Source organism: Aphis gossypii, unplaced genomic scaffold (genome assembly GCF_020184175.1).
Source record: "Aphis gossypii isolate Hap1 unplaced genomic scaffold, ASM2018417v2 Contig00050, whole genome shotgun sequence".
Lineage (NCBI taxonomy): Eukaryota > Metazoa > Arthropoda > Insecta > Hemiptera > Aphididae > Aphis > Aphis gossypii.
Genome location: NW_026082991.1, coordinates 44,638 through 70,081, shown reverse-complemented (window position 1 = coordinate 70,081; position 25,444 = coordinate 44,638). Strand labels below are relative to the sequence as shown.

General features: G+C 26.0%; 5 protein-coding genes across 5 annotated transcripts; 3 read left to right on the top strand and 2 right to left on the bottom strand.

Moving 5' to 3' along the window:
- Positions 1–667: 667 nt before the first annotated feature.
- Positions 668–1,653, bottom strand: LOC126553028 (protein phosphatase 1 regulatory subunit 16A-like). Its single transcript, XM_050208227.1, has 2 exons — positions 939–1,653; positions 668–867 (listed from the first exon to the last, which is right to left on the bottom strand). Exons 1-2 carry the CDS (start codon positions 1,159–1,161, stop codon positions 683–685), a joined length of 408 nt encoding a protein of 135 aa, XP_050064184.1. The 5' UTR covers positions 1,162–1,653; the 3' UTR covers positions 668–682.
- Positions 1,654–1,806: 153 nt separating this feature from the next.
- On the top strand, positions 1,807–3,421 carry LOC126553027 (eukaryotic translation initiation factor 6-like). Its single transcript, XM_050208226.1, has 2 exons — positions 1,807–2,001; positions 2,563–3,421. The coding sequence occupies exon 2, from the start codon at positions 2,595–2,597 to the stop codon at positions 3,333–3,335; it is 741 nt and encodes a 246-aa protein (XP_050064183.1). The 5' UTR covers positions 1,807–2,001; positions 2,563–2,594; the 3' UTR covers positions 3,336–3,421.
- An 813-nt stretch (positions 3,422–4,234) lies between these two features.
- On the bottom strand, positions 4,235–8,465 carry LOC126553026 (serine/threonine-protein phosphatase 4 catalytic subunit-like). The gene is made up of 6 exons (XM_050208225.1): positions 7,837–8,465; positions 6,497–6,649; positions 5,384–5,557; positions 5,198–5,324; positions 4,938–5,130; positions 4,235–4,869 (listed from the first exon to the last, which is right to left on the bottom strand). Exons 1-6 carry the CDS (start codon positions 7,996–7,998, stop codon positions 4,740–4,742), a joined length of 939 nt encoding a protein of 312 aa, XP_050064182.1. The 5' UTR covers positions 7,999–8,465; the 3' UTR covers positions 4,235–4,739.
- Positions 8,466–11,007: 2,542 nt separating this feature from the next.
- Positions 11,008–13,255, top strand: LOC126553025 (COP9 signalosome complex subunit 5-like). Its single transcript, XM_050208224.1, has 5 exons — positions 11,008–11,150; positions 11,274–11,448; positions 11,804–12,038; positions 12,438–12,632; positions 12,720–13,255. Exons 2-5 carry the CDS (start codon positions 11,294–11,296, stop codon positions 13,152–13,154), a joined length of 1,020 nt encoding a protein of 339 aa, XP_050064181.1. The 5' UTR covers positions 11,008–11,150; positions 11,274–11,293; the 3' UTR covers positions 13,155–13,255.
- A 645-nt stretch (positions 13,256–13,900) lies between these two features.
- Positions 13,901–19,708, top strand: LOC126553024 (queuine tRNA-ribosyltransferase accessory subunit 2-like). Its single transcript, XM_050208223.1, has 9 exons — positions 13,901–14,526; positions 14,582–14,734; positions 15,280–15,398; positions 15,877–16,033; positions 18,568–18,762; positions 18,860–19,023; positions 19,101–19,190; positions 19,268–19,393; positions 19,463–19,708. The coding sequence occupies exons 1-9, from the start codon at positions 14,395–14,397 to the stop codon at positions 19,524–19,526; spliced, it is 1,200 nt and encodes a 399-aa protein (XP_050064180.1). The 5' UTR covers positions 13,901–14,394; the 3' UTR covers positions 19,527–19,708.
- Positions 19,709–25,444: the final 5,736 nt, after the last annotated feature.

The following is a 25,444-nucleotide window of genomic DNA, read 5'->3' as shown; positions in this document are numbered from 1 at the left end:
TCTATGTAGTGTCCACAGAAACTATTGCTTTATTTTATTTTTGTTTTGACTTCCTATGAACAAACAATTTCCTTCCTCCACCCTCCAAGCTTCAATAATACTCAGATAATTTTGGATACAACTACATTTTCAAAAATGTTAATAATGAAGCCAACATTTTTCAACATTTTTCTTTGGTCAATTTAACCTATTTTGCTCATTGACATAACATAAGTGTTAAAATTAAGTTAAGAAAATAAGAAATTTGATGAATTAATAACGATAGGTATTAAATTATTAAATCATAAGCTACCTAATAATTACATGATTTGGTTGATTTTTATTTGATTAAAAAAAAAAAAAACTGAATGAACTATATAAAACTGTTATGATCAAAAATAGCTAGAGTGAAAATTTAAAAACTGAATTAAATTGAATTTTTAAACATGCCTTTTAGTCAGAATTGTTTAACTAATTGTTGTAAAAAATCGGCATTTAAATATATTGATTTACCTTGGAGATACTAACAGTGATACTTTTAGAACATACAAAATATCAGTGATTTTATACTTTTTAATTCACTTAAATCGTACAAGTATTGGGGATTCCAAAATATTATTACTGAAACAGAGATAATAGTGAGTTGTTTCATTTTAATTGACTTGAAAAAATGATAAGAGTAAAAACACGCTATGTTGGTTTTTTAAATTAATAATTTTTTTCTAAATTTGTAATATAGCCTTATATATAGGTATGTATAAATTGTAATAATTTTAATAACTTTTACTTTAGAATTTATATTACAACAGTTATTTACCTGATGCAAAGCAGTAAGTCCATCTTCATTTGTAGCATCAGGACTGACCCCTTTGGTCAAAAGTCTTTTTACTGAAAACATTTGCAACTTTCAACTCTTAATCTGTATCAATTTAATTTATAATAATTTAGTTATGTCATACCTTCTTCAATATCGTTTCTAGAAGCAGCTTCCAACAACATTACATTGTCACTGAAATATATATGTCTATTGTTGCGAGGTGGAGATAACCGTCGTCGTTCGCGATCTTTTTGGGCCCATAGTCGTAGTTGTTGAACCCGGCGCCGTCTAGCTAGGGCCAACCTATCTGCTGTAGGCATCCGCTCCAAATGAGACATTTCTAACACCAACTCGGCGTGATCCATTCTGCTCTAACGAATTAAGAACCAACAAATTCGAGCGATTTCTATCTAAGAAAAGTTAAGAGCCGACTGTCCGGTGACACCATTTCACTGTCACCGGTTTGATTTGCATAGTTGAAATGTCCATTATCGTACACGGTCGTGTTTCTCAAACTCGGTCGTAAAAAAACTGTAAAACTCAATATTCAAAGTTAAAAATTCTAAATTATACGGTACACATTATTCTGAAAAATATCCAACGAGATGAGATTCTTAAATCCTAACTAAACGACTAAACCTAAAATTAACTATTAACTATTAAAATGTATAAAGAATAATAAAAAAAAATACCGTTGTTTTTGTTATCACGTGTGTGTTATCAACTATAATTTTCACAGTCGTGGTTCAGCCACAGAATCTATTCTGTGGTTCAGCAGCAAGTTCACAACAGGTTTTAACAACGGTTGGTAATAATTTTCGTTTATCATATCTCGATTCCTTATCATTTTTCGGACAACTGCCAGCATAGATAATATACATTATCAGCTATGGAGGGATATTATCGTTTTGTAAGCAAATTGGAACATAGAAACGTAAATAAGTACGAAATTTTATAGTATGGTTGTGTATTAGTATCAAGTGGAGTGTAAATTTTGAATTACGAAAACGAAAATCGTCTCCGATGAGTCCTTTTCTACATCGTGTTCCCATCACAAAGTAGATCTACCTTCTAAGACGTGAGTCCGTGACTAATATCACAAAATATAAAAAACAATTTATCTAAAACCATTAAGCGGCATTTTTAGGTTAAAAACAATTCAAGTTTGTTATCCGTTTGTTTTTGGAAAAAGTATTATTAAAAACGTAAGTATATTTAAGTACATATTAATAGTTATATTTCTAATGTGTCGAAATGCGCGTGCCATTGTGTTGTTTGCACTAGAGTTGCGATGAGTACATTAAAACTGTAAACACAAATGCATGTGACTAACTGTTGTGTTAAGTCGATATGGTTTTAAAATAAATTGAATTAAGTATATAATAATATAGTGCTGTACGTGACACTAACCCCAATATTATTGACTACTGTTCATGTAAATTTCAATACAATACTGAATAGTTGAATTTTAACAATTTTCTTTGGCCCTCTTGATTTATAATTATAATAAGTTTTTTTATGAAATTTCCTTAATTTAAGTATTGTTGATTTGGTAAAACAAAAATTATGTAATGTAGACAGCATTAAGTATTTTTAATGCAAATTTAAATATTTAACAATTCTATAATAAAGCAATTTTGTCTAATTTCTGTTAAAAAAAATTCTATAAACCTTTTGATAGGAATTAAATTTAAAAAATGTGAATTTTATTACTTAAAATTTAGAAGTTAGAAAATATTTTAATGCTCGACTTTATTTGTATACAGGATTCTGATTGTGAATATATTATAATACAATAATGGCAGTCCGAGCACAGTTTGAAAACAACAACGAAATAGGGGTATTCAGCAAGTTGACAAATTCCTATTGTTTGGTTGGGATTGGAGCTTCAGAAACATTTTATAGTGTATTTGAATCAGAATTATCTGATATTATACCAGTTATTCACGCATCTGTTGCTGGATGTCGTATTGTCGGCCGTATGACAGTTGGCAATAAAAACGGGTTACTATTGCCTAATTCTACTACTGACACTGAATTACAACACATACGCAACTCATTGCCCGATAATGTCAAAGTACAGCGTGTGGAAGAACGTTTATCTGCTCTTGGAAATGTAATGGTGTGTAATGACTACGTAGCTCTAGTTCATCCTGATTTAGACAAGGATACAGAAGAGATACTTTCAGATACCTTAAATGTTGAAGTGTACAGACAAACTGTGGCCTCCAACTGTTTAGTAGGTTCATACTGTGCTATATCTAATCAAGGAGGATTAGTACATCCTAAAACCACAGTAGAAGATCTTGATGAATTGTCTGGTCTGATTCAAGTTCCCCTTGTAGCCGGAACAGTAAACCGTGGTTCAGATGTTATAGGTGCTGGAATGGTAGTAAACGATTGGTGTGCTGTTTGTGGTACAGATACTACATCAACAGAAATTTCTGTCATCGATAGTATATTTAAATTAGATCCAGATGGTGTACACAAAATGAAAAAACTTAAAGGTCCACTTATCGATAGTATTAAGGCTTCATAATCATTAATAATATTAAAATACACTTTATGTTTATACTATTTATATTATCAATATACTTTACAATAAAAAAAAAATAAAACTGTTAACATTGTATAAATTATTTTTTACATACTAAAAATATACAAACCATTCCTTTTTAGTAATCATTTATAAATTTAGTCAATTTATGCAAGTGCTACAAATAATCTATAGTAACCTATGTTTAAAATAAGTAATTGCGTCAATATCATTATAACGTATGTCATATAAAAATGAATAAAAACTGATGTAAGAAAAGTATCTTGGGTCATCCATGTTATAAGTTATAATATAAAAGATACTACCTATGGCTACTTTTTATGTTATCCATTAAAAATATGTTTAAGTTAAATGAATGTATTATTTCATAGGAGTATGTATCTATATTCTATAGGAACACATCTAAGTAATTTGATTTTAAATGTAAATAAATGATTTTGTTTTATGGATTGGTACAGATATTTAAGAAAATAGGAGCTATAAGACTAGTATAAGTACTTCTTAAATGGGTAGTGAATGCATTGAGTTTAACATATTGTAATAGTAGTTACATAAGAAATATATAGGGACCATGAGTTGAAACGAAATATTAACACAACCACTTATACTGTGTAGAATAATAAATATAAAATAGAGTGCTATTACAGTAGTGGAGTGCATAAAGAAAATAATAAGCAACATAGAACACATCATTTCTGGAATATTGCATACATTTAATTTTTATAGAAACGCATTAGATTGATTCAAATGGATATTTATTTATTTTCGAAACTAGATGATCAAAATCAACTTCAATAAATTATTATTACTATTATACTATAAATATTATGTTCATTAATACATGATAAAATGTGATATGCGATATGGACACATCAATAATATAGAGAAAAAAACTTGTATTACGCTTACGCAATATAATACCTGGATTTACAATTTGATATTGCTTTGCTCATTAACTTAAAGTATCCAAGTACTTCAACACACAACAATACATTTTAGATATTAATGTAACACTTTATAATGTCGTTAAGTAGGTACTTCGTGTTATTTATTATTTATACCTAAAGCTCATATTATGTAGGTGTATACATTTTAATAATAATGGATAAAAAAAATCAAATTATAAATTTTTATTTAAATACTATATTAAATTACTGTTCAGCCTCATATTAATTTCTAATAATAATGTATAAATCTATTTACTCCTGTACTAAGTATGTGTAAAAAAATAAGACTTATGTAGCTTAAATATAATGAAAATAAACAATAATTCATAATATTGTCATAATTCTTATAAATAAAATGAAATTAAGAGTTAAGATATTATTCATTTTCTCTATTGTGATTTAAAAATTATAATTAAATATATCAAAAACTACATAATATTTATAGGAAATAGTCAGCTGTATGTTTTTTTGTTGGCATTTCACGTCTCACTTGTATAGCTGCTTCAAACATTATAAAATCTCTTTGTAGTGTTTCATTAAGTTTTAATATTGCCGCAATATTACCACAACTAATAATGAATACATTAGTTCAACTATTTAAAATAACTAAATAAATATAAAAATAAATAGTATTTACCGATAACAATAATTAGGTGCTGACCAAACAGTAAGGACAGTTTCATCAAAATGCCATTTATAACCTTCCATTACTAATTGGTGAGCTCGGCAAATAATATCTAGATCATTTGTTGTATTAAATTGAGAAACAATATCTGAACCAAATAGATATCCAGCACCTCGAGGACTTACTCCCCATCCCTGCAGAGTATCTAAGATACATATAATATAATTTCACAACTATTAAATACTTAATAATTTATTTATTTAGGTGTTTACTTTCAGGATCAGACCATAATAAATCACACATCGGTCCATCATGAGGAACTTCCTGTTTTCTATCAATTGTTCTAATTTGATCCAAAGTTTGTATTGAAGGTGACAAACCACCATGTACACAGAATATCTAAATATTTTAATACACAATAATATTGAAAAATTTTAAAGAATGAAGATTTTTCATACTTTTCCATCAATAATAGCAGATAAACTCATATAATCAAAAATATCAGTGCAGTAACGCCAGACAGCAACACTATTGTATTTTCGTAAGCATTCATCATAAAATCCATAAACTTGGGTAATTTGTCGCGATTCATGGTTACCGCGAATTAATGTTATACGATCCGGATATCTTACCTATAAAAAAATTGTATAACTATTTCTTACTGAATAATGAATACTAAAAAAATAAGAACTACTTACATTTTTATGAACGATTGGTATGAACAAAATAAAATAAATATAATGAAACAAATGCCTAATTATTTTTATAAATTGATTGGTAAAGAATTAATTAGTAGGTAACTATAATATAGAAAATCAAATGTACAATATTTCATAAGCAGAACATAAAAGACAAGTAATATGTAATTTGTTAATTTAAATTGTTACCTACTGAGAAAACATTTTTAAATAACTATATATTTACATATTATGTGAGATTTTGTCAAAAAAGCATTCAATTGATTACTAAGTGAATTATTGATTACAAATTACAATGAATCAGAATTGAAATATGTATTTATATATAAATATATATAAATAGATAGCTTTGATTAGCTTTGATAATATATAATTTACAACATAACAAATATTAAAATAAAAAAATTAATTTTTATTTATTATTTAAAAAGTATTGAGAATAGAGCATTAGATACTTTCGGGATAAAGTATTCTAAAAATATTCAAAACATGTATTTGAATTTTGATTTTTGAAAAGTAAAAACTATAAGTATTCAGAATGTCTGCAATAATAGCATTGTATTATTATTATGCTTGTACATAATATATTATAGCTTCATCAGTATGTTATTAAAATATATTAATTACAAGAATTTTAGCTAATAGCTTAATAAGTAACAGAACCATATTAATAATATTTCATGTTGAAATGAATTCCTTTAACTTAATATTAAATTTATAATATTATCTACTTTATAATAAATTACATCAATAACTAGTTTTTAGTATGGATAATTTTTAAAATTTAATTAGCAATGAATATTTTACTATAAAATGTAAACAATAAGTAGATAGGTATTAAATACAAGATAAGTTAACAAAATGAATATTTACTTTTAAAGCAAGTAGAAGTAAAAATGTCTCAACACTGAAAAATCCTCGATCAACAAAATCACCCATAAATAAATAATTTCTTTCAGGAATATCACCACCTACATTAAACAATTTTTTTAGGTCATAGAACTGTCCATGAATATCTCCGCATACCTGTAAAAGAATTAAATGAATGATTGCAATTTTTTAAATAATTTGATTTAGAGAATAAAGAATAGAGATAATATAATTAATAGATATAAAAATATATTGGTCAGTTTATTTTCAAAGAGGGACACCGTACAATTTTAGATTAAATGTCATGTATGCAATACAACTAATCTTAGGATAACAGTAAAAAGAGCCTAGGAGTAAGGCTTTCAAAATTAAAAGCATAATTTTTAAATAAGTAAAAATCACCTTTTTTCAATACCTACTTAATAAAAAAATCATACATAACACACATACCACAGTATATTAATATCATACAAAATTAAACATTATTTTTCCTTACATAAATCATTTATCGAATAAAAATTTGATCAAATAGAATAAAATTCATTTTTTTCACTAAAAATTAAATTAAATCATAATAAAATACAATAATTAGTGTAATAACAAGTAATGAGACAAATAGATTTTGGGGTTAAAAAAAATCAAGATCTTCGACTTATGAATATTTCTTGATTTGTTGTCCTTGAGTACAATTGTAAAGGTATTATGGAAGAATTGAAAATGATGAGGTCAGTAAATTGCTTGGCATATCTCTGGTTTTTTATGTGTTTCCACAGAATATTTTATTTTTTTCAATAACCTAAATAAGTTTTTTGAATTAGTTAAAATCTAAAGAGTCAATTATTATTATGTACATTCATACAAATCTTTACTGAATTATTTTCCTTTTTACATGCAATAATAATAATAATATACAGTAAGTGCCTACTGTAGATAATCAAAAATGAATCGATGTGTCACGTCATATATTTGCTTAAAAACTTAAAGGTCTAAGGGCTATGTTTGATAATCAAATGCCAAGTATAAGTTTATAAATTGTAAGGCTAATATATAGATGTCTATCACAAACAGTATCTCGATTTTGAAAACTTATAATATCTATCGCGATAAAATAATAAAATATTGATTATAAATTTATAATCATTATATTCAATTGGCATATTTTGGCAATACGCTCGGGACACAGATACATCGAATCATCTATCGATCTATCTGTACCTACGGAGTGTTAGGTTAAACATTTTTTGGAACGACGAAAATTACACGACTGTTGATGAAGATATTGTTTTATGTAAGGGTAAGCGTGTACCTTAAACAATAAACAGTAAAATTATTATTGAACTCACCGTGACGGGCGAGTCAACGCGTTGCACGTTGCTCTCTTCAATGAGTATTTCACGTGCTTTAGAGCATAATACTTTCACGTCGTGTTCCGTGAGGATTTCGCATTGCCTAAGCTGTTCGATTTGACGATCTAAGTCGTTACTGGAACCAGTGAAATCATACATATTTGAAGTTTGAGATTTTGAATCATATAGTATACCAGGAGTGGTGAGTAGTTATTGAGTCGTAACCGTCAATCGCAATTCGTAATTATATTAACATTGGCCATTGTGTATTAATTATAAATTTATAAACAGGTATTTATGTTGTATAAAAAATTACAAAATACTTTATTTATTAATTACCTATTTATAAACAAAAATTAATGGTATATTTTAAATTGGAATAACCTAAATATTATTATTTATTGTAATTTTATTAGTTTTATATACATCTAAATGCGCGTGATCTAGGAAAGGCGACGGCCGCGGAAAAGTAGTACAGTCGTTGTGAATTTGAAACCAAAATATTTAATATTTCCGGCATTTCCGCTCCCCACCTACCGTACGCGAAGATCGACGAAGAGTTTCCGAACTTTGCCGACCAACTTGTTGATAAACGTCGGAGCAGGCCGAGCAGCAATATGCCGCCAAAAGTCAAAACTCAAAAGCTAATAGTATATAGCTGAATAAAATAATAAGTAATAAGAGACAAATAGACAATACAAGTATTAGACTTCCCTAGTGGCGGATCTAGGGGAGGGATATGGGAGACAGATCCCCCCCTGTGGCCGTGGAAATTAAATCTTGTTTTGTAAATTTAGTAGAATAGAAAAAATAAAAAATAAAAAGCTTAAATACCTATTACCTTTACGTGTTATGTACGAACATATTTTATATCCCCCCCTATGAGAATCCGCCACTGGACTTCCCTAATAGCTAATAACTTTTTCTACACGAGTTATCGTCATTGTCTAACGAAAAATTCCAGAGTTTTTGTAATGTCTACACTCTACACTGAAAGTTTAATTTTTTGGTACCAATTATATTATATATTATGTAGGTATCAATTATGACTAGATTCTAAACACCAACTACCAGAAGCAGCAAAAATAGTTCATTATAGATTATTTTATACCAAAAACATATTCTGTGATTAGTAGTTAGTATACTTATTATGCTCAATAATTATTAGAAAAGCTTTATAGACATTAGAGTAAGACGTAAGTATCATTATCAGTTGAGTTGTTTACCAAACAGTAAACACAGATAAAGATCCCTCAATCCGGAGTCGACTGCAAGTTGTAGGTATAGGTATATTATAGAATATATAGAATAGCATGCTGCTCACTGCCACATCAAATGTGTGGGATACCTTGATACCTAACTTAAGTTGATACTTGATTCTACTCATCTCTGTAGTTTAATTTGCGAATGTATACAAATCTAAAACAATGGGTATATGTGGTATCACCCACGATGTATATTATAAAAAGATGTCGATAGGTTCAATATTGTATCTACATAGTGGCTGTATAATAAGATATGATATAAGATTACAGGGTTAGGTTTTTTCCCCTATAGATTTGCATGGATGTAGTTTAACCTATGATATTAGAACTTCCATTATTAAGACCATCATAATTCATAGTCAACCCCATGACAAACTACAAAGGACCGAGTACATAAATACCTAGGTACATTTATTTTGTCATCGCCTACTTCCCTTAGGTATTTATTATTCAAGAAAAATTGTATGCTGTTCCTAAACCAGTTGCTGTCGACATTTTAATTTTTAAATAACATATAATTATTCGTATAATATACGTAAGTGGATGTTTTGATAAATCGAAAAGGTTATAAAATGTATAAAATCGTTTAAGATTAGTTTTTATTGGTTAATTTTTGAATATTGTAGGTACGTATTTTTTTTTAGAAGTATTTAATTTTATACCCATATTATGTTAGTCTTGAATGACACTTCTAAAAAAAAACATATATTCAAAATATTCCAAAATTAATCAATAAAACTAATTTTAAATGATATTATATATTTTTTAAAATAATAATAATTTTTATTATTTATTAATATTGACATGGCTCTTATTCAGTCAATTTTGAATTTAGAATCATAATTGTTACATCAAAATTGCTTTTAAAAAATAGATCTATCTGAATATGATGTTCAACATAGGTGTTGCTATTCAAAAAAAAAGTTTTTTCTGGGCATGAGCAGACCAAAATTACAAAAAATTTTGAAATCTATCGAAAAATATGTATTTATATACCAACAGTATGTAAAAAAAAATCGATTTATTCCAAAAAAATCCGGCCGAGAAATTCAGTGTTTCTTAAATTGGTGAACACATCTGTATAAGTCTATTAATTATGTATTATATATTAATCATTGTATAAAGATCATGCTAATTTAAACATTTGGACCATTTGGTGAAAATTTCAAGGAGTTACACTAACTATAACATTACAAATATAAAAAAATAGATTCCCGAAACTGGGTTTGCGTAAACATTCCCGCTTATCTGTCATTTTACTCTTTTATGTGGTTTTCCGACCTTTTGAAAACTGCTGGAATAAACTTCTTACTTTTGACCTCTACTTCTACGATGAGCCACGGATATTCATTTTCAACTGGAAACAGCAGAAACCACCTCTGGGCCCTGAAGTTTTATATTGAAGCATTATTCCGACAAGTTATCGTGCACCTCCGTCCTACACTCCTGCACACATCATCGCACTATTGTAGAATCAATACATTCATCACTCCATTCCAGGGAAGTACGCAGAAAACAATTTGGGGGGGTATGTTTTTGAAAAGTACAACATTTTTTTTTCAAATTCTTTTGTACCCATCATATTAATACACAATAGGTATAGAAATTATATTAATTAAATTAATTTATTGGTATTAATTTTTTTATTACAAAAACCAAGGATTTTGGGGGTGTGGTGTTTGAATACCCAAAACACCCCCCTGTGTACGTCCCTGCTTCGCTCCGTTCAGAATCTAAAAACGAACCAAAAATTACGAAAATCTAAAATTTTTCATTTTTAAATCTTTAACCGTGATCTTCGTCCGTGATTTATATATACACAATAATAAATATAATACAGTGGTACCAAGACCTTATTTTTGAAAAAAAAAATGAGATAATAGGCATTGTCATGTCGGTACTCGGTAGTGATTTCCTTATCACTGTCCATTTTTCTTGTTCTGTGACCAATATTAAATAATACATTTTCTAGTTTAAACTTAAAAATAAAATTCATCCTTATTTTTCGATTTTTTCGGTTATTAATTTAATCGAATTAATTTACTAGTTAAGTAGTTTATTTATTATTTATTCTATTTACTCAAATATCATAAAATTATAAAAACATTCGGAATAATCTTAACTTCCAATATAGACAACATTTATGATTTAACTTATTCTCATGTTTAGGTGGTTCTATTTTCTATAGTATGGCGTCTACATCGAGGGATTCCCAAGAAAGCATTGCTAAAAAGACATGGGAATTGGAAAACAATGTACAAACTGTTAATACAGTCGATGACATATTCAAATATGACAAGCAACAACAACAAGATATTTTGACTGCCAAACCTTGGGAAAAAGAGTATGTTCATATTGAATTTTTGATAAACTATTATTATTGGTATTAAAATTCTCTGGCATATATTGATCATAAAAATTAGTTTTCATTTAGAATCAATAATATTTTTGACATGTAATACGTATGTGTACAATATTTATCCATTTATTCAAATAATTATGAGTTGTTGAGTGTAATGCAGTTAAAATTAAATTTGAAATTTACCAATTTATCTTTAACAACTTTTCACATGCTTAAATTTTTTGTATTTTTCTTGCAAGTTGAAAGGCTCTTTCCATAAGCCATACCTTTCACCAAATGCATTAGATATTATTAATATAATACTTTGTATTGATATATATATTGTTAAATTTTTCAGTCCACATTATTTTAAAGATATTAAAATATCTGCATTAGCACTACTCAAAATGGTCATGCATGCTCGATCTGGTGGCATTCTGGAAATAATGGGTCTATTACTTGGCAAAGTAGAAGGTAATACTATGATTGTCATGGATTCTTTTGCTTTACCTGTTGAAGGAACAGAAACTAGAGTCAATGCTCAAGCTCAAGCCTATGAATACATGACTGCATATATTGAATCTGCTAAAGTTGTAAGTTCATATTCAGTATAGTATTTAAGTATTTAATGTTTATATTATCAGTTAAAGATGCTTGCAAAACTACTTGGTGTTAACTGTGAACAGTTACTATAATATATTTATAAAGTTATGTATTTTGCTCATGAAATTATAATAAGTTATTCGAGTATAATTTTTAATTGTTTTCCTGTAATATGTTAGGATTTTATTCTGGATTTGCCTATAACATATTATATGTGACAGTTAATTTTAAAGTTCAATTATTTTTGATCATATTATTAATATAATTTAAAAGAGTTATTTTTTTTTATGTATTTTTCAAGTGTATTCTTCAAAAATAATTATTTATAACTACCTAATAAAATGTATTTTATATTATAATTATATTTTGTTTATTATTAAATATTTTAGGTTGGACGTCAAGAAAATGCTATTGGATGGTATCATAGCCATCCTGGCTATGGCTGCTGGTTATCGGGTATTGATGTTTCAACTCAAATGTTAAATCAAAATTTTCAAGAACCTTTTGTTGCAATTGTTATTGATCCAGTTAGAACAATTTCTGCTGGTAAAGTTTGTTTGGGAGCATTCCGTACTTATCCCAAGGTAAGTTTATAAGGTTTTATTTAATATTTGATCTTTTTATGTCAACTATTATTATAATGCTATTCAAAATAAAATTAAAATTTCTAGGGTTATAAGCCAGCAAACGAAGAACCATCTGAGTATCAAACTATTCCTTTAAATAAAATTGAAGACTTTGGAGTACACTGTAAACAATACTATTCATTAGAAGTAAATTATTTCAAATCTTCCTTGGATCGACGTTTATTGGATTCATTATGGAATAAATATTGGGTGAACACTTTAAGTTCATCCAGTTTAATAACCAATGCTGAATACTTAACTGGCCAAATCAATGATCTTTCTGATAAACTTGAACAAGCTGACACTTCTTTGAGTCGTACATTTTTCGAGCCTGTTGACCGTAGTAAAACAGAAAATAAATTGGTTAAAGCTACTAAGGATAGTAATAAAGCTACAATTGAAATACTATGTGGATTAATGTCTCAAACAATTAAAGAAGCTCTGTTTAATAGTTGTACACCAAAAAATAATCAGCAATAAATAACACATTTATATTATAATTATTAAGTAAATAATTAAGATTTTCAACTAATAATAATACATACATTTTTTAAAATAAATTATAAATGAAAAATAATAAATATGTGAATTTATTTTTTCCTAAAAACTGTTTTAGTATGAACAGTTATTTGAGTAGTTATTTGAGTTATAGAGTAAAATGATGAGAAAGAAATATTCTTAACATCTACATTATATTAAGAAATGTAGCATAAATAACACAATTTTTACTAAAAAGTTAATTATATTATTAAATAATAAATAAATTAAAAAAAATAATTTATTATAATATTTATAATATTTATAATAAAAATAAATTTTATTTTAATATAGGTAGTATTCATTTTATCTCCAAAAAGATAAAAATATAATTTATACTCTCACTGTAAATATTATTTAAATTATCTGTTTACATTTATAGTAAAATACAAAATATGTACTATGGGCAATTTTTGTTTAAGTTAATAATGATGAAGACTACACATTTTTAATTTAAGAACATTTAATCATTGTATTGCATTTATTTTTTTTTAAATTATATTAAATTTACTTTAGGAATCATTGTATAAGAAACACCGAGTATTGAATCTAAATATAGGGTACATATAAGATATACCCTATAAATAATTTTTAAACCACTGACATATTTGTTTTGTTTTTGTGAATGTATTGGTATATCAATGAAATTTTTTGTCATTAATCATAATGTTTTTGAGCAGAATAAATGCATTCAACAAACCTGAGTTATTACAATAATAAATAAAAATGTTGTTCAGAGTTTTTATTTTTTGTAAATACAAGTTTGAAGTACACATAAAAACAAAAATGTTGATACCAAAGTTAACGTAATACGACCATTTATCTCAGAGTTGTGTCAAGTTAAAAACTTAAAATGTGTAGTCTTTCAATGTTATTGGTATGGAAGTTCAATTTCTTGCCATACAGGAGTGGGGGTAACGAAAACTACATCTGCCCTTATTTACATCATAGTCCGCGCTCCAGTATATTCTTATCTATCTCAGTGACCATGACTGAAAAACTGATAACGATTAACCGGCATGGTCAATATGCGAGGAAGTATTTGAAATTGAAAACATGTTTAGATTTTATATAATTTAATTTTTTTGTACATTTCACCTTCATTGAAAACACGAGTATACTATTATATACCACCTTCTTACTTATTTTGTCCTCTGACGTCGTTTTCCTATAAATATCATCGATGGAGCAAGCTTTGTTTTCAGTTGTCACGGACAGACACAATGGCATACCATTGACAAACGGACCCAGACTTGGGACGTTGAAACATTCAAACTCTCAAGTTGATACTCCGGCGTTCATGTTTTACACTAAAGTAAGAAATACCATATTCTTTACAATAATGTATTTTATTTTTGCGATTTTTCTAGTGTGGAAGTGTCCCATACATATCGAGAGAAGTATTCGAAAAAATTTTGCCTGATGATCAGGCGTTATTTAATTTCCCATTGCCGACATGTCTGAGTTTCTACCAACCATTGAAAGAGTTTAATCACGGTCTCAATGCGTTTGTTGGTCTTGAGGTATATATTAATTACATTACAAACACTAGTCACTATAATATTCATTTAAACAATTAAACACTTGTTAATAGCTAGAGTATGTAGTTGCACTAGAATTATAATTTTATTTTCAAGCATTATTGTTTATAATTTTTTTATTTAGATATTAAAAATTAATGATTTTCATTTTAATTTATTCAGGAGTCTTAATTTAAACAATTTTGTAGGTACTTAAAAGTTATAACAAAACATTTAACTTATGATAGGAGCAGAGGTGGTTTTTGGGGCAACTTTAAAATTTCTAACTGTCTAGCCTCTATTGTAACTGGACTATCTATCCCTTAATGGCTTAATAGTTAATAGTAGTTTATTAAATTTCATTAGGTTATATTTTTAATATTATTGTATCTAATTGTAGTTAATTAATTTCTTTAAAATTTAATATCATTCACATACAACACAAAGTAACTAATAATTTACTAACATAATTTTTACTTAAATATATTTGTGTTGTTAAGTTTTATTGAATATATTTTATATAAATATTCAAAATTTTCATTTTTTAGAAGTACTTGTCGTGCTGCTCAATAACTGACTGTGCTGTGGATAACCTTCAAGGTTACAATAAAAAAGATAGTGTTGCTGTTAAAACTAAAAGCGGAAATCAGTTAATAAACTATGAAAAGTAAATATTACAGTTATTTAAATATTGTAAATTACATCAATAATAAACAATTTATCTATTTTAATTAATTTAAAATGTTATAAAAAGTTATATTTTGTTTTATTTTTTATCTCACTTAAATCAACCACCTATATGTTTAATCAGGGCCGGTGTTTGAGATTGACGACCTGGGCCTACGCCAAGTGCGCTTGTTGAAAGGGGGACGCGTCAATTATATAAAACGACTACTAATTATATGGGGAGATGCGCATATTTGTTTACTTGCCCAGGGCGCCAATGACTCTATTGCCGGCACTGTGTTTAATTCATAATAGAACAAGTAAATTATCTTATTTTGATTTTTTGCTTAGTTTTATGTTTCAGAAAATAATTATTTTATCTTAAGACAACAAAGTTTTAACATTTTTATGACATCTTAATTTTTTCTAAGAATCACAATTATACATTTATACTATTTATTAAAATATGTTGTATTTAGATACATGGATATCATAGAAGTATTCAAACCCACTATGTACGTTACCCTAAGCATTTCAGATATTAATTTGGATAGTTCACCTTCAGCAATTGAAAAGTCAGTCAACATTACAAATAGACTTTTTAAGAGTTGCTTGGAACGGCACCATCAATCAGAAGTGAGTGTTCATTTCCTTGTATAAATGTGTGAACTTTACTATTTAATATTTTATTAATTCATAATTTATTAATATATATTACTATAGTTGGGGTTCAAATATCACAGGGAAAAAGGCATATAATGATAACGTTTGAACAGGTTATAATATCTTATACTTTGTTTTGAAATAAAATTGTTTTAATTTAGGCAACTATTTGAATACAAATTGTATAAATAATCAAAAGTATAGGTATGTACTATTCATATTTTATTAGTTAAAACAATATTTAAAAAAATATTCTTTAAATTAAATAGGTATATAGTTAAATATTTTTTAGTGAAGTTTTTCCTGAATCACTCAATATGTGTATTAATCCAAATTATGATTATGAGCACACTAATGTTTGTTTTCAATTTTGATTCAAATATTTGATTTATACAATATCTGAAACATCCATCACTCAAAATCCAGATATGTAATTCCCTGATTTAATATAATCATCATATTATATCACTCCTGTTTTTAAGTACTTAAGTTTAATGTTCAGTATTTTGTTGCTGTAATTTATACTCACTTATAATCTGACTATCTGAGCATTATCAATTTTTTGTTTAGTATTTACAATATAATTATGATAACATAATATACTAGTATTCATAACAAAACCATATAAGTTTCTAACCACTATTCTATTTATTTTGTTATTACTCATTACATTTTTAAAAGGTATTGAAATCGAAAAATTAATCATACTTCTATTAAACCGTTTTGTCACAGAAGAAATTTAGTAAAATACTAATATACTAATCAGAATAAAATAATTTGATTTCAAGAAAATACAATTTTTATCATTTTAATGTTAAAAAAAAAATGTACTAAGTATGTGTTTCTTAGGATTTTTAGATGATTACAAAATAATATTGTTGGATGATCTATTACAATATTTTAAATTATTTCTTTTTATTCTCTAAGATAATATTACAAATCATATTAGTAATATGTTATTGTTGTTACTATGAAATAGTAATTTGTTTACTTACACATATTTTACTCAATATAATCATTTAACAGTTAAAATAATTACTAATAAATAATAATTAAAAATAAAGCTTAACTAGTTTATTTAGCAATGTTTTTAAACTTATATTATTTTAAATTATGTAGTATATTATTATTAATAGATTTATGATAGTATGATAATTCATTAACACATTTTTTTCTATAATTAAATATTGAAATTAAAAATTTGTTTCATTAATTTTTATTAATATTATATTTTTGATACATTTAATTAATTCAAATTATATTACACTAATCGTTAAACAATTATATTTTAATTATAGAATATGATTATTTTAAATAACTACTTTTCGTAGTCAAATTTAATTTGTTTTAAAATAAAAAAATGTATAATTTTAATTCTTTAGTATTGACAAATTCAATGGATTTTTCAGATTATCAATGTATATGTATTGAAATTAAATATTTTATTTGTTTTTTTTTAATCATTTTATTTTACAGATTTTATCTTTTTATACTTTAATTATTAATTTATCCTAGAGTAATTTTCCCTATGTGTATGTTTAGTAGAATAACATCATTTTATCATTTTTATATTTTATTGTCTGGAAAATGTATGACTGTAAAATTTAGAAAATTACAATTTATATATTTTTTTAATAATTAAACTTCTTAGTTATTTATCATACTTATTTAATTGATAATGTATTTATCCTTACTAAAGTATTATTGTATATAACATATTTATAAATATTTTAAATGTCAACTATATTGGGTGATTTATATTGTATCTTTTAATAATGTGTTGATTCAAATTCTAGTTCTTAGAATATTTAAGTTTTCTTTAAGTCTTAAGACCACATCTTAAGATAATTCAATTTAAGGTTTATTCTATTTTAGGAGTATCCTGAGGCTATAATATCAACTTCTTATTTTCTTATTAGAACCTTCCATATTTACTGTGAATTGTTAAGGAGCATGTAGTTTTGGAGTTTTGAACATGTTAATGTATTTAAAATTTAAATCGAAATTTAAATGAATAGTTTCTAAGTAAATAAATTGCTAGAATTAAGTATCCTTAAAAATAGTTGTATATAAAATAGGTATGCTATTTTAGTCTAATACAGTTATATGCAAATAATATTTACAATTATTATAAAAAGCTAAAATAGTAAAATATTATCTAATTAAATTATATCTTTAAACCTATATAAATGTCCATAAAGTACAATAACTCAGAAACTATTTGTCCAAAATCCAAATTTGTATTTATATACTTTTAAATAGTAATAATAATAATAATAATAATAATAATAAACACAGTACGCTATTTAAATGAAAAGAAAACATTTAATTTATTTGAAAATAGTGTCTTTAAGTAAACTTGAATATTGCTGATAAAAAATTAGAATTTGAATAAGTTAATTGAAAGAAAAAATGGAGAGTTAATATGTTTGGTAAATCACCCTAAATATAAGAAATAGGATAACAATGATGTTGTATAATATGTATATTCTAATGTTTGTTTTTAGATGTTAAAACAAAGTTGTGTAATTGCTCCAATCCAAGGTGGTTATAATGTACAAGAAAGAATTAGATCAGCAACATTTTTATCAGAATATCAAAATGATGTATTAGGATTTCTATTTGATGGATTTTTTACTGATGGAAGTATTGTCGAAGAAATCCCTAGTGATCTAATTCTACCCATCGTCAATAAAACAATGGTACTTATGCTAAAAATATTACTTAATATTACTTATATTTAATTTATATTACATAATTTATCTATAATATGAACTGTACATTTTTCATTCAACAAAGGAATGTCTTCCATATGATAAAATGAAAATCATATTTGGTGCCTGGACTCCTAGTTTAATAATTGATTTTATAAACAGTGGAGTAGACATGTTTGATTCATCTTTCCCATATATCACAACTGAACGCAATTCGGCTTTAATATTTGATTACAGTTTAAAATATAAGTAAGATTTTGTTTTTCACTTAAATTATATTTATTCATTTTACTGAGCATATTAAAATGTATTGCTTTGAATTCTAGAAATGAAATTATTATTATGGACATTCATCATAATACAGATGAAAAAACAGACAGTTCAAATGACTATGAAATATGTTTAACAGATACAAGGTAATATACTCATTTTTTAAATTTTGTAATAAAATAATATTTATTAATATGTATGATTTGGAATGAAATAAATGAAGTAATTTTGAGAAGTTTGTACCAATAAAAGATTCATGTACGTGTTTGACCTGTAAAAAACATACTCGATCTTACATTCATCATCTACTGGTCTCAAATGAACTTCTAGGATCTATGTTATTAACCATGTAAGTATATTGAAAAATATCAACCTAAATATAGATTATGTTATACATTTAATTATTTATATTTTTCAGACACAATCTACATTACTTTAATAAATTTTTCAAGGACATTCGTGAAGTATTGAAGAAAAAATAAAATAAAATTCTAATTTATTTTGATAATTATGTTTGTGTTTATTGTACTTATTACATGTCTTGACATAATCCATTTTTCTCAGTTTTTTTTTATAACTTTTCTATATTTTTCAAAATTGTAATCAGTCTTAAAGAATTAATCATAATTTAAATTGAATTGAATTGGTAAAATAAGTATTTATTTTTTCTTAATTTTTTTTTATTTCCTCGGGTTCTAAAATCTCATAACTTTTTCATCCATTTTTCAATAATTGATTTTCATAAAAGAATTTCCTTTCATAAAAATAAACAATAACTTGATATATACAAATATTAATTTAATACTGGAATAAAGACATTTATATTAAAATTATTTGGCAATGTGATAAACAGTGGTTGTGAGTATGACGTACTGTGGAGGTGGATTTGTATTACCTAAAATTTTGAGTGGGTGGGTAGGTAAAAATATTTATCTAGAATTATTAATACTATTACTATAGTAGGTAGGTATTAGGCACTTATGTAGTTACGTATTACATGATTACATTATTATAGTATTACCACATTAATAGCTATTTATTTAGATATGATTAAAATGTATATAATTAATATTTGTATTAATTTTAAACAGTGTTGAGTTGATGACTATTGTTAAAATTATCTAATGAAGTATACAGTTCTAATACTAAATTTTTATATTAAAAAAGAAATCTATATTTGATACTTAAATCGATTGTGCATTGAGTCATTCAGTGTCGTAAAAATGCCCACTGTCAATTTTACAAGGCCCTCATTTTAAACATTTAAACATTTTTAATACATTGAACGTTTACAATTACATGTCTATACTAAACTCCAGCCAAACACTCGAGTTCATTTATAATTTTATACAGTGTACAAGTGTACCTCTGTTGTCTAACCTAATCTATATACATTTATATTCAAGTATAATTATTATTCATTTTACATGTATGGAATAATTGGGTAAAAATTGAGGAAATGTTGACCAATGATTTTGTCCGATGAAATATTATTATGTAGGTAGGTAGTATATGTGTGTATATGACAAATTTTAAATTATAAGTTCTTCAATCGTTTGTTGTCAATGCTTCAGCTATTATGAAAATGAATTACATATTTATAAATAACTGTTCTTCTACAAATGTAAGTGTATAAGAAAAGTCAAGTGACAGAAAATCATGAAATAATTATATTTTATTTGTCATAATGTTTTTTTCTTGGATATCATTCCTTACTATTTTCGGGATCATCGAAAAGACGCGTCTAAGTGATTGAGAGGCAATTTTAATGACTAAACTAAACTTATACAATCCTTTTTTCATATTGTATAAAAAGGATGGAAACTTATAATCAAAGTTTTTGTGAATAATGACTATTATTGAAATAGATAGATAGGTACCCCAGTATACATGTAATAAGATAAAAAATGTGTTGTAAAAGATGTATATTTTTCATAGTATAGTACCTTTTACACGCGCAAAGCAATCGGTATTGTGTAATTTAATATATATTTTAAATAATGACTCTAGCTTTTGAATGATTAGGTGGGTAAATAAGTTAAGGTTAGAATTGAATCACTTTTTATTTTAACTTAGAGCCACTGATGATAAAACTTAGTAATAAATATTAGTTAACTACCTAAATACCTACATTATTTTCATCAAATTAAAAATCATCAATATGTATACTGAAAATTAGGAGTAATACTATTTATCTCACCCCCTCCGCTAATAATTAGGTATATCTAGTGATTTGTTGTCAGACAGTTTATATTATAAATGTATAAATCTAAAGGATATGTGTGTAGTAAATGTATATTTTTTGGATTAATATGGCAGAGGGGTTGTTCCAACATACAAAACAACCCTCTGACTAGTGACTGTGCCACTGTCATTATACCTTTGACCTATTTATCGGACCTCTTAATATTGCATTATAACTGATAAGTGATACTTAATCCTGTAACTGTATTAATTTTTTATGTATCTAGTATTCTAGTAGGAATTTTATCAAATTTGTAAATTGAAATTAATAGCTAGGTAGGTACACATATATAAATACATACCTTATAATGGAATTATAACGTTAAGTGACGTTCATATTAATATTAAATTAATTATGTCTGAGAAGTAAAAAAAAAAAATCTGGTAAACACTAAAACAAATACTAATAGGTATAATTGAATGCTTTTCCTATTAATTTGTTTTTATCAAGTCATCTTATATTTAGGTATTCACATTGTATTTGTCCAAAACAAATTCATTTTTATAAAATCATTAAATTATAAAATTAAATAAAATTTTAATTGACATACCTATTTCTAACTTTTTTATACTTGTAACTTAACAATAAAACTATCTAAGAATCTAAGCTCTGTGCATTCCAATCAATTTTTATTTAATTTAAATTTTATTTTTGAAAAGTATACTTTGAGTTTTAATCAAAATAATATTTTATGTATATAGTATACACCTAAGTATAAATTGATAAAATAGGTAGATCACTAGGTATTCACTAGATTAGACGTAGGTAATGGATCTCGTCTCTATCTTATTATTTTTTTTTATAATCTTATGTAATAAAGCGTGAATAATAATTACTATTAAACAATAATATATGATATTGGACGACGACACGTGTCAGTATTAATTTTCTATGTTATAACTGATATAAGTTCAGTTAATCAGCTTGGTAAATTTATCAGGTTTTAAATTAATAACAATTGAAATTGTGCGTCGCAGAGTACATGAGTATTAAGTAGGTACCTGTCTCAAAATAATATTAACATAATAATATAGGTACCTAGGTATGTCGTTTAGTTTTCTGGCGTGACGTATATTATTAAAATTAGATAGGTATTATATTTTTTTGTGTCGCAAATTACAAGTACTAAAATTTGCACAAAATACCATAGGTATCCGATATCCCACGAAACAAGATTAAGCACGTTAGGTATGATAGAGATTATCTGTAGGGATACGATACAATCGATTTATTATAATTTATAAATTATAATATTAAACTTTTCACCGACGCATGCAACGCTCTAACGTTATATTTCAGGTTAAAAATGTGTACACTGTACGGCACGAATTCAAATAATATTAACGATGCAAGATGTTTACTTGGGTATTATTTATTTTTGATTATAACTCGGCAATTAGCACATAACTTTGCTGTGAATAAATTATTCTACTTACTTAACTATATTTACTATAGAAGGTAATAACAAGGTGCCTATAGCCTAAGGGTTGCCAAACCTTTTTTTGGTAACGGTCTACTAAAAATATACCTTACATTTGAGGATCGACTAAGCTTCCATCGAAATTTTTTTTTGATTTTTGAATAACTATAATTATTAAGAAACATATTTGCATTAAATGTATAATATACACTTAAAATAAATTCTAACATGATCGAATTGGAAATTGTACTCGATCAACCGTTTAGCCTCCCCTGCTATAGCCTATAGGTATTTTTATATTATATACTACCTGGGTACTAACTATATCCTCGTGCACTTCACTGTCCGCATAAAACGCAGCCGTTAAATTTGGCTGCTTAACTTACTACGTTCCGCGTGTGGATGAATAATATTTTTGGTTTCTTGATTTGGTGTAGATATAGAATATAGATTATACTTCTAGAAAATCTAACATAAACTAACTTTACATAGCTGTTTCGCCTAGATTTGATATTTTTTTTTGGCCATTTAACAGCAACATTTTTTAAAATTTGGTATTTTTCTTTTCTTTTTTTTTTTTGTTGAACGACCCTAATTTAATTTAATTTTCATTTTGCACCAAAAACTCATAAAGTTTCAATAGTGTGAATCAAGAACAACGCAGGCGCGGATCCAAGAAGGCAAGTTACCATATGAATTGAAAAAAAAATGTTTATTTTCGTGAGCTGATAAAATGCAGTGGTGGCAAAACAATTTTTATTTAAATTTTATTCAAGATAGATTATACATCGATAAAGTTTTAAAAAGTTTTTAACTATTTGTTAAAATATATTTTATAATAACAACTAATAATTAGTAACAGATGAAAAACAAATATTTTTACGTGCGTATTTGCCAATTAAGTACCTACGTATAAAAATAAATAACTTGTTTTTTCATTAACTTATAGAATCAAAATAGGCTTAAAATCTGTTTCGAAATACACTCTTTCGTTAAAAAAATTTAAGAAATTGGATGAGTACTGATTAGTTTCATAGAACATGCGTGTCAAAAATTTCCATTTTCCCATTTATATGTATGCATACAGAGATAGATGTGAGTTATAGTCTATAGACTTGTGGTCATGCCATGGCATCACACCCATACTCCACGTGATTAACAAATGCCAGTAGGTACGCCACAAACAATTTTCGGGTATGGGAAATAAAAGTTAAACAATCTCTGATAATATTTTAATTACCTATCTGTTTTTATTTCTATTAAAATTATACAATAAATGCGATGTTATTAATGAAAATAATTTTAACATTTAGCTCATTATAAATTCTTCTTATTATTAATAAAAGCGATATAAATATAACATGATAAAATACCCTTAGTAATAATCAGGGTTCGGATTTTATAGCACTGAAAAGTTAAAAAGTACCAAAATATACTCTATAATATGACCAAAAATCTTAAAAAATGCCCTAAAATATAAAAACATTAAAAAAGAAAAAAAGTAAATCAAAATGTTATTAATTTTTTTTTATCTTTTACTGACAGTTTATTTGATTTTTATTTATTTTAATTAATATTTTAATCTTGTGTATACCTATTATGAATTAATAAATTTATAAAAATAACCTTTTTTACATTATATTTGTATATCTACTAAGTACTAACTATTCAGTATTCAAAAACAAAATTTAGAATTTATAAGTTTGAAATATTGGATATCGCTGATATTGTTCAATATGAAACGAAAATATGAACATTTTATAAAGGTTTTTATAAATAATATTTTTCATTCAATAAACGAGATTTATGATGTATGAAAAATATGAAGCATTATATTATTATGAATTTTAGCAAAAAACAAAAAAAAAAAGTCGACAAGTGGGTACCGCTCTGCTGTACATTAGGGGGTGGGGTGGGGTGTACCTCGGACTAGGGTAGGTTAAATATGAATGCAATGATAGGTATCATTATATACGAAAAACGATTCTGAATGGAGATGATTTATCAGTCTAGAATTTTTAACGTTAGATATAAATACAAACAATTTTAAGAATTTTGAACTACAAAATAATTTGCAAATATTCATGATTTTGACAAATTTTTGTCAAAATTTGAACTTCAAATGCTAATAAAAATAAATTGTGCCGATGTATTCTTATAATTTTTTAATCACTATAAGAATAATATATGAGGAACTTTGTATACAATTTTCAAGTATTTTGATTGGGCCAAAAAATTTTTTCAGAAAAATTGAAAAATTTCAGTTGTCTATAAATAGCTCAAAAAAACTCAAAATATATTTGAAAATTAAATCATGTAAAGAAAATGCCAATCTAAATAACTGGTAAAATTTTCAAGTATCTACGACTTATACTTTTTGAATAATAACAAATATTTAAAATCGTTTGAGGATAAATCGTTATCGTTAGTCGTTACGCGATTTCGTAAAAATTTAAAATTCAAACGCACTTAAAATTTTTCTTATAACGATGCTTCGAGTTTTCTCTATAGCTACTTGAAGAAAAACCTATGGAAAACTTAGTGTTGTATTTTAATCCTTAGTTATAAACACAAAACATTTTATGATCTTTCAACTTCAAAATTACTTGCAAATTTTTGCGTTTCGACGGATTTTGTAAAAATATGAACTATAAACGCTTATTAAAAAAATTGTGACTAACGATCTTTAATTTTTCTTAGCTACAATAAGAACAACTCATAAGGAGCCTTGTATT